General features: G+C 36.9%; 2 protein-coding genes across 2 annotated transcripts in view; both read left to right on the top strand.

Moving 5' to 3' along the window:
* The first annotated feature begins 1575 nt into the window (after positions 1–1575).
* LOC122326718 (cytokine-like protein 1) lies at positions 1576–3831 on the top strand. Its single transcript, XM_043221833.1, has 4 exons — positions 1576–1792; positions 1877–1921; positions 3097–3243; positions 3320–3831. The coding sequence occupies exons 1-4, from the start codon at positions 1610–1612 to the stop codon at positions 3377–3379; spliced, it is 435 nt and encodes a 144-aa protein (XP_043077768.1). The 5' UTR covers positions 1576–1609; the 3' UTR covers positions 3380–3831.
* A 240-nt stretch (positions 3832–4071) lies between these two features.
* Positions 4072–10710, top strand: part of LOC122326388 (serine/threonine-protein kinase 10-like) — a 39591-nt gene continuing 32952 nt past the window's right edge. The window contains 2 exon segments of the mRNA XM_043221248.1: positions 4072–4489; positions 10682–10710. The exon segment at positions 10682–10710 is cut by the window's right edge and continues 136 nt beyond it. Of these exon segments, the coding sequence (XP_043077183.1) occupies positions 4331–4489; positions 10682–10710 (188 nt within the window). The 5' untranslated portion in view covers positions 4072–4330.

Below are 10710 nucleotides of genomic sequence, written 5' to 3'. Positions count from 1 at the left end.
ACACACACACACACACACACACACACACACACACACACACACACACACACACACACACACACAGAAGTGTGTTTTATTGAGGAGCAGAGGACGTTCCAGCAGTGAAGGTCAGTGAACCTGCAGCAGACCTGATGCTGCCATCTAGCGACACACACCTGCACTGCCTTCACTTACAGCTTTAAGGACGTTTAGATGCAGCCAAAGCGTCTTTTCTAGTGATGGATACTTCTCTCCAGGACATCACTGGCTCTTATTCTCTCAAACCTGAAAGAACTGCGAGCTACTTTCATGTTTCTAACACACTAGAGTATGCAATAAAGTCATATGTTTAATAATCATTTTATATGTTCTGGTTATGTTGACTAAAGCACATGCAAGTGAAAGTTAAAACATATTAGTAAATTGTGTTTAGTACAAACACACACACACACACACACACACACACACACACTCACACAGACACACACACACACACACACACACACACACACACACACACACACACACACACACACACACACACACACACACACACACACACACACACACACACACACACAAACACACACTCACACACACACACACACACACACACACACACACACACACACACACACACACACACACACACACACACTCACACACACACACACACACACACACACACACACACACACACACACACACACACACACACACACACACTCACACACACACACACACACACACACACACACACACACACACACACACACACACACACACACACACACACACACACACACACACACACACACACACACACACACACACACACACACTCACACACACACACACACACACACACACACACACACACACACACACACACACACACACTCACACACACACACACACACACACACACACTCACACACACACTCACACACACACTCACACACTCACACACACACACACACACACACACACACACACTCACACACACACACTCGCACACACTCACACACACACTCACACACACACACACACACACACACACACACACACACACTCACACACACACACACACACACACACAAACAAACAGACTTGAATAAAACTTTCTTTCTTTCTTTCCCATTGGAAGATTATTTAGCTTGTTTCAAGCAAAAACTCACTTTGTTTTGCCTTTTATTCTGAGAAGAAAACCTTTACTTGTCTAGAAAATCCTTCTAGGTTTATTTTTAGTTAATTAGTTAAATTATTTATTTAGATATTTTGGCTGAAAACGAGACAGAAAAGTCTAAGTAAGAAAGCTTTTTTTAGCAGTGCAGTATTCAGTAATATTTATTTATTTTTCTTGCATTAAACACCACAAAGACTATACTATATATATATATATATATATATATATATATATTTTTTTTTTTTTGTGGTGTATATGCATCTAAACATTGAAACGATTCATGCATATTTGTTAGCTAACAGTTGTCATGTTGTTTTGTGTCGCTCCCACTCAGAAAACGCTTTGGCTGAGAGAAATGCGACGTGAATTCCAGCCCGAGTGGCTGATAAATCATGTCGTTTTCTGTAACGAGCACAAGATGTTTGAGCGCGGGGAGGTGTATAAATGCAGCGGCGCCGGGGACAGACCCCAGACAGCATGCTCTCCCTCACGCTGCTCCTGCTCCTGGCCGTCCCGGAGCTCCAGGCTCAGCCCTATCCCATCCCGCCCACCTGCTACTCCAAAGTGCTGGCCATGGGCAAGGAGATCACCCAGAGAGCGGCCCAGATCAAGACGGACCGCGACACCGTAAGTCCGGCCCGCTGAGCTGAGTACCAGAGTCACTGTGACACAGCTCTGATGCTTTCTGCTCTCCTGTGTTTTCTGCTGCAGCACGGATGCACCGCTCACCTGCCCGACCTCTACATCGACGTCCACGTGAGTCCCGCCTCAGACTCCATGCTTGCTTGACGTGACAAATAATGCGCTTTTCGCTTTCAGATATTGTAAAACGAAACTTGCTGAGCAATGGTCGCAAGATTCGTAAATCCTTAAAGGTTTTTTGGGGGAAAAAGTAAGTATATTTACTTATATTAAATCAGCTTTGCATCAAATTACAATAATAATAATAGTAATAAAAAAAAAATGTTTTATTGACAGTCATGAGGACACTATCGTGGAGTTTTTCTTTTGTTTTTTGAGCAAATTGGAATGCAAAAAATTAAGAAATTAAAATAAATGTTTAAACTATAAATGTTTATTATCTAAGAAGCTAATGCATACTTTTAAAAACAATTATTTATTTTATTATATTATTATTTACACTGAAAAATATAAATTTCAATGTTAATTCAATATAAATTACAATATATTTTCTAATAAATAAATAAGGTAATCTGTTTATTTTAGCTACATCTAAATAAACACATTTAGTTTTTTTATGCTTGTATAAGTACATTTTTTTGTTTGTATGTTTATGTATATTTTTTTAAATGCACATCTATAAAACTATATTTTATTTGATATGACATTTGCGTAAAAAATTACAAAAAAAAAGGGAAAAAAAGTAAACACTAAGGCAAGACTGTTTCTAGTGCAGCGTTTATGGGGGACGTGGATAAATCTCTTCTTTCTGTCTCTCTCGGTTTTTTTCTTTTATTGAAAGTCATTTGAGCAAATGGGAATGCAAGAAATGTATTTCTGGTTCTCCGCCGTTCACTGCTCTTCAATGCTATGACGACTTCTCCTTCTGAGAAACAGAAATGTGAGAAATGTCCATTTGTGAATCTCTTGAAGAAATGCCTGGGCCAGATTTCACCTCAAAAAATATAATAATAATAATCTTTATTATATAAGAAAACAATGCATACTTTTAAGACCAGTAAATTGAGAATTATTGGTTAAATTGAGAATTTATGTGCACTGAAAAATAAATAATTTATTGAATTTATTATTAAAACAAAATTAAAGTACATTTTAGCTACATTTAAATAAACACATTTACATGCTTTTAACTTAATAAATGTGGCTAAAATAAATGCAAAAAAGAAAGAAAAAAAGTAGTGTATTTTTTTTCAATGCATTTCTTAACTTTGCACCGTTGTGTCGGTCAGAACGCCTGCCTGATGTCCACCATGAGCTCGTATCAGACTCTGCTGGACGCTCTGAGGGAGCGCAGATGTTCTTACACCAGGAAAGTGCAGCATCTCCGTGCCACCATCAGACAGCTCCAGATCATCATGTCACAGAAATGTCACGGGGTAGGTCAAGCGTCTGTCGTTTGCATCTAGTGGGAACTTCTGCTCGCTTCATTAAAGGCTCGTCCGTGTGTTTCAGGAGCTGGTTTATACTCATGATAACTGTGAGGCGCTACATCACAGAAGATGGAGAGGATGAAATCACTTCAGACGTCACTGGACAAAGAGTGCTCCTCGTATGTTATTCATAACCAGTAGCATGGAGAACGTAATCACGACTTGATTTGTTTGTATTATCCTGCATGCTTATGCCAAATTAACACAGCTTTGATGTAGGCCGCAGAACTGTTCAAATCTTAGCAATATTTCAAAAATAAATTCGTTAAGAAAAATCGGAAACACTGTGATGTAGTGTTAGCATAGAATACGAATGGACATTTATTGCATTTTTGAATACCTTAAAAGAAAGAGATTATCAAGTCAGTGACCCACAGGCATATCTAATATATCACTTATTATTTTGAATGTTTATTGTTTTAAATATACATATCATTAAATTCAACATGTGCATTTTTTGGTATCATTTTTTACATGTTTTCTGTTCTCTAATAAATAACCGTACCACATATTACCACTAGGTGGGGGTTGTGTGCAACAGTTTTTTTTAACTTTAAAACTTTTTCTGTGCGTCTCGATTAGATTAATAATATATAAATATATATAGATTTATATTTTAATACAACCATTAAAATTCACTAAATAGTTTTTTTTTTTAAATAATTGCTTGCAGACAGCCCTTGTAGTTTTGACGCTAATCTGAATTTGACGCTAAACGCTTTAAGAACTACAAATCCCACAGTCGCGTGGTTCGGCGCGGTGGGTGGGCGTGGCTCCGCGTGTCTCGCAGCAGCAGGTGAACATGAGTGCCTCAGTCGCCTCTGACAGCAGACTTCGCTCATGGATGGAGGAGAACGCGTCTTTCTCAGTTTGACGCGAATTAATTTCTTTGAATGATGAAGGTGTTGACTTCCGCGGACCGTTGGACAGTTTTGAGCTCACGCGCTTTTGTTTTTTTCGAAGTCAACTAATTCATCGGCTGCATCGTCTGTCTTCGTTTTAGCGTCTGCGCCTGCTGCCACTATTTTCTAAAATGGCTTTTGCCAAATTCAGCAAGATCCTCCGACTTCCCACAATTGAGGTGAAGAAGAAAACCAAACAGTACGAGCACGTTCATCGGGACGTAAATCCGAACGACATTTGGGAAATTATCGGGGAACTGGGCGATGGCGCTTTCGGAAAAGTTTATAAGGTGAGTTCAGACCTTAATAAACCTGTTGGACGGGCACCGAAACGAAACTATGACTTTTAGCGTGGTGAAGGATTAGGTTATGAATATTAACTATAATTCATGTTGACGTTGCAGTCAATAATTCATATTCATGAGCCAGGCCTTTAGCAGATTCGCTGCCGCTTACCGGCTCAGCCAATCAGCGAGGCTCATTTAGGTGAACGTCATTTGCGTAATTAATATTCATAAGCCAAGCCTTAAGCGGAGCAGGGGTTTAAAAAGTTTTACTGATAGGCGGCGATCTGTTTGGTTATGACAGTTAAATGCATACTAATATTTACTGAATTTACTGTGACGCACACACAAACGCTTTATTTACATTTATAAAGAAGTATTTAAGTTATAAAGAAAAACCTTATGAAATGAATGCAGCTCAGTATTTCGTGTACTGACACGCTTTGACATGAAGTAATGCATCTCTCAGGGTGCTGAAGGTGCCCTAAAGGAAATCTTCTTGACTAACTGTTTAAATGCACCGGGATAACAGTTCTGAATGGCGCTGAGATATCCTGATAGGTCACATGCGTTCGCCCCGGGGCCCTCAGGGGCCACTCGGAGTCACTGTGTAGGAAGATGCTGGAATGCGCTACAGTTTCGGTAGGCGGAGAGGAACTCTGCTGTAGGAATTGCTGAATCTGCCTTTTGTTGTGAACCGTGGGGCGTTTTAAAAGCTGGGTCCCCCGTAACCCTCTTACCCTCAGAGCCCGGGGCCGACTGGGGTTAAATACTGTACAGCCTTCTCGACCTCAGCAGTGGAGTAATACCCCGGTCGGTACTCCCTCCCACATGAAAAATAAATAAATGCATGGGGAAAAAAATGCATAAATTAATTGGAGCTTGTTTTCTGAGACTGTAAAGTTTGTAAATATATCAAATAATAATTTTAATTTTAACAAAATTTTCTTTGAACGTTTTTGAATCCTCTGAAATATATATTTTAATTTATTTTATGCTCTAGTACAGCTTTTTTAAAAGAAGTTTATTTTAAGCTTTAATACCATTTTAATTAATAAATGAATATCTAGAATATTGCTATATTTCTAAATAAAACATTTGCACAAACGCCTGTAAAACTTAAATAAAAAAGAAGTGATATTTAGTGATTTAAACATTAAACTCGATTTATCGAGACACGTAAACGTACACTTTTAGTGTAAAGCACATTAAATACGAATGCGTTATTATTTTTGAGGCGCTTCAAAATGATATTAAACAATCCTAAAATAGCATTCAATTTCTTTATGTATTTATTTTTGTTCCTTTAAAGCGTTGCGAGGTAGAACGTATGAATTATAATGATTTAAAACGTGCATAAATGCGTTTTTAACAAATACGTGATGAAAACGAGCACATATGATCAAATCTACTGTAAAAATCAGTTTTGCGCGCACACACACACACACACACACACACACACACAGAGTGCAACTGAAGGACGCTTTTTTTTTTCCGGAAGCTGCAGACTCGTGCACAAAAAGGATATATGTGAGAGTTATGAATGAGCGATTGTGTAACGAGAACAGAAAAGCAGTCCTTTAGAAACTCTCCGAACGCTCCTGCCGTTACAGGCTTTCTCTGCCTGCTTTCAGCTAACCATTAATCGTGATCCGGATCTCAAAGTGCAGTCTCTTTTTACTGGTGATCTTTAGCCCGCTCGGGAGACACGTGGCTCTATCAAACATATGCTGTGAATGTGTTTCCACACACATTACACCGTGTAGAACGCATAAACATACAATACACAGAGAAGTAGGGCCTCTGGGGATAAACTGTGTTACTGATAATCATAAATGCATATATTTTGGACGTAATGACGCAAGAGCCACTTGTTCTATCAAAATGCGGTTAATGTTAAACCTTTTAATCCAAAAATATCGGCATTTAAGTACGATATGTTTGTATGTGCAGCCTGTAGCCGGACATCTTCTCGTTCTGCTCCGTTATGGATGCATGCATTATCATAAACAATGCCGAGGAACTCCCATTTCAGACACAACATGACTAGATAATAATTTCGTAAGAACTGATTGCAAGATATCGTTTGTTTGCTTGGCTCGTAAGGTTTGAACATTTGCATTTGGTTCGTGTATTGATTTAAAAAAAAGCGCCGAAAATATTTAGGCCTTGTTTTAAAAGTCAAATTGAGAGATTTGCACTTTTATTCGTGTCATTCACCAAAAACATTTAGGCCTAAAATTAAGATTTATATATTTGAAGAAGATAAGCAAACTGATAAACTGAATGCGATGCATGTTTGCAAATCGTTCGGTTCATAAACGAAGCAGGTCAGATTTCTGCACTTAAAAAAATAAGGCACGTATCATTAACTATTTGCATCGATTTGGTTTTATGTAAGCAGTCGTATTCGGAATGCATGCTTTCATAATCTGTCCAAATGATTCAAGCAAAAGCATGGCTAAAATACAGCCACGGACAAAAATATTGGCGCCCTCGGTAAATGGGATCAAAGAAGGCTGCGGAAATTATTCTGCATTGTTAATCCTTTTGATCTTTTATTAAAAAAAACCACAAAAATCTTACCTTTCATTGACTGATAAGAATTCAAAATAGGGGGAAATGTCCTTATGAAATAAATATTTTTCCCAAATACACGCTGGACACAATTGTTTGCTGTTTAACTGACATTTGTGCCTCAGATTAAGTTTAAAAAAATTTTTTTAATGAATTGCAACATAATGACTGATAACTCCTGGCCAGATTTCACAATCTCCCCATCATTCATGAAGGAATTCAAATCTTTGCAAATATGTCCACCCTAATTGAAACTTTTTAGAAATGAATCGCTGGGTTTGAGTTCAACGGAGTAAGCCGTACCGTTTAGTAAAGGTCTCGCGCGGCTGTATTTCTTCTCTCTGAGGAGGAGTGAAGTGTCTGTGAAGTTTGACGTGTGTGAAGTTAGCGTTCACGAGAGCCCGGCTAATCACCAGCCTTCAGTGCTGCTGGCTTCGGCGTGATAAGAGCGTCTTCGCTGTGGGCGGACGCCGGCGTCTTCTGCGTGTTAGATAAACCACATCACCGGGAGGTGAAGGCCTCGTTGTTTCAGGCCCTCGTTGATTCACTGAAACCATTTAAGCCATTGACTGAACTTTAGGACAGAGAGATAATTAAGTATTTGTCATGATGCTGTTGTTGACATTGTTTCGCTCGGTCATTCGCTTTTATCAAAGTGTCTCTATTCATCATCATAAACTGGTGCTAATGACAGTGACTCCAACGCTTAACTTTTGTTTGAGGCTCACAAAGGTTACTCAGTTTATTATATAAGAATGAAGGGCTAATAACTTTAAACTCATCCAACAGTATTTCTTTATTTGATTTAGAGCTCCATATCAATCTATAAATATTTTTAATTAAATATATATATATATATATATATATATATATATATATATATATATATATATATATATATATATATATATATAAAATTTTATTTTTTTTATTTATTTTTACTTATTTTACATATCAAACTCATATATGTGAGTTCAATATGTAAAATAAAAAAAAAAAAAAAAAATATATATATATATATATATATATATATATATATATATATATATATATATTAAAAAAATAAAATATATATTTTTTTACATATTTTATATTTCCTATGTTTTACAAGAATTACTGTTTCAGTCTTTTGACTTAAATATTTCATGCTGGACTCTATTACTATCTATTTATTACACTACTTCAAATGTTACAGATGGTTATGTAGTAACCTCAACATATTGAGTTGCTTTACCATTTTTCTGTAATTTAAAATTTTCGCAGAAGGATGTGGAGATGAATTAATGTAGAGTAGTAATAACACGATCGTTCATGAATCCATTATTGTGAGTGTTGCCATAATAATGCGTAGTTTCCAAGAATAATTCATAATTGTGGTAATTGGGACATAATCTGATGATTGGTTGACTTCTGTAAGCCCTGCCTGCTAATCAAACCGGCTTTCAGAATAATGGGATATTTAAAAAACCCAATAAAAGTAAGGTGCAGAGCAGTGTGTGTAAAAGCTGGGTGTTTTCCTGAAGGTGTGCTGGCTCCACATGGAAACACGGGTGTATTCTTTTTATGGATGTGATGAAATAGTGCACTACCCTGCTGTTATCGAGGGTTTAAGGTGGCCCTGGAGGACGTTTAGCTCAGGTGAAAAGCTTTGACTTCTGCTCGATCCCCTTGAGCAGGTGCTGTAATCCTCTTAATGGAAATCTAAGTGGATTTCAGGCTTTTATTTAAGAGAATAGCTGTGTTTTTGAGTCACATGGCGCTGATATGTCAGCTATACTGTACTGAACCAATGAAAGATGATCAGAGGACAACCAATTCATTTATTACTTAAACTCCTGTGTGCATCCTAATACAGAGTGTGTGATGTTCACAAATATATTTTTTCAATAATGATAATTAAATGATATTTCACTGATTGTGTAGTACTTATTTAGATCTGACACGGATGAATAAATACGACATTAAAACCCGCAATTCGTTGAGTCGTTCATTCAAACCGACGGATTCGTTTAGAAATGAAGCAAGTGACTCTTTATGAATGGATCATTGAATCACTGACTCGAATGATTTGTTCAAAAGCAGATCATTCTGCGTTGATCCCAGATGCACAAATGTTCTGCTCCGTCTGTGTTTGAAACCATTTTTATTACCCAAGAAGAAAAAGCCCCACTTACGTCTATATGTAACTCACTCAATCGTATAACATCAATGCATCATTTGCGATTGTGCTGCTGTTCAAGAAAACAGCCCTTGTTTGTGTTTACCAGGTCAAGCATCACAACGGCGCGTGATTCATTTGAACCGTTTCGATTGCTCTGCATGGCCCTAGCGACCACGTAACACCGTCATGGCAACCACTGACAATACACTAACATTGTGGGTTTTTTCCACTTGATTTAAAACGAACGAAGTAAGTCATCTCATCCTGTTCTAATTTCATTCTTTGCCGGGTTGCATTTGATCACAGTTGAAGTACACATGTTTTATTGTTTGTTTAGTGGTGCCAGATCGTGTCTTTTTTAATTTTTGTAAGAAAAGCGGAAGTCTTGTTTTTGAGTGGTTTGGCGACACAGTTTCCTCTAGAAACATCTAACCACATTGACCGACTCCACCTCGATTAACGCTGCATACTAACACGGCATGTTTCCCACCGCTCTCTCAAACCTCACTACCGCTTGATTAGACACATTCACTTACTGGGTTATAGTTTACATTGAAAATGCATAAACAATCCTGAAAATATGGATATATATAATATAAACAAAGTCAGACATATCTGGAAAATTACTGATCAGCAGTGTTTGGAAGATAAAAGGTCATTATATATATATATATATATTTATATTTATATTTCATTTTATATTTTATATTTTTATGACAAAGCAAGGTTTTGTAATATTGTAGTTCGACTCCAAAAAAAGAAAGAAAATTATTAACAATTATAATTAACAATTGAGGATCTATATATATATATATATATATATATATATATATATATTATATACATATATTACATTTGTAATAAAATAAAAGTAATTTTTATTAAAAATAAATAAAATAATCTAAATGTATAATGTGAATAAAATAAATACAATTGAATAAATTATGAATGAAATAAATACAATTATATAGATATGTGCACCCACAAGAAAGTAAGGAAAAAAAATGCAATAACTTTTTTCTTGAGGGTTACATTTTTTTTTAACGGTCATTAAAAGTGAAATATTTGGTATGAAAGTTTTTCAGAAAGATTAAACCAAAATATGAAACATGGAATCTGCATTTGCAAGTACAAAGAACTTGACACGCTATTTTAAATGAGATTATTATTATCATTAACACTCTTACTTGCATTGATTCGTTGATGCGTTTTATTGATAAACTAAAAAAAATCATCTTGCATCAAAATGTATATTCCCCAACCCCCAATCCTTTCCATTTAAACGCCCCTCAGATGTCTATAACCGGCAGCATCAGGTCCCCGGCGGGCGGTAAAACAGCACTAATGCCCATTACTCGAGCTCTAATGGAGAACTAAAGCTGAATCCCAGAGGAGCGTGGAACGGGATCATCAGCGGGATGCAATCAGCTGAATCACGCTGACTTTGTTTTGTGTTTCAGGCCCAGAATAAAGAGACGGGTGCTCTCGC

This window comes from Puntigrus tetrazona, chromosome 21, assembly GCF_018831695.1.
Source record: "Puntigrus tetrazona isolate hp1 chromosome 21, ASM1883169v1, whole genome shotgun sequence".
NCBI classification, from domain to species: Eukaryota; Metazoa; Chordata; class Actinopteri; order Cypriniformes; family Cyprinidae; genus Puntigrus; species Puntigrus tetrazona.
This window is presented reverse-complemented; position numbering and strand designations above follow the sequence as displayed.

Excerpts from the sequence above, each read along its gene's own strand:
- LOC122326718 (XM_043221833.1), top strand. The coding sequence starts at position 1,610 with ATGCAGCGGCGCCGGGGACAGACCCCAGACAGCATGCTCTCCCTCACG. Across the intron at positions 1,793-1,876 it reads TCAAGACGGACCGCGACACC|CACGGATGCACCGCTCACCT; the intron begins GTAAGTCCGGCC and ends TTTCTGCTGCAG. Across the intron at positions 3,244-3,319 it reads TGTCACAGAAATGTCACGGG|GAGCTGGTTTATACTCATGA; the intron begins GTAGGTCAAGCG and ends CGTGTGTTTCAG.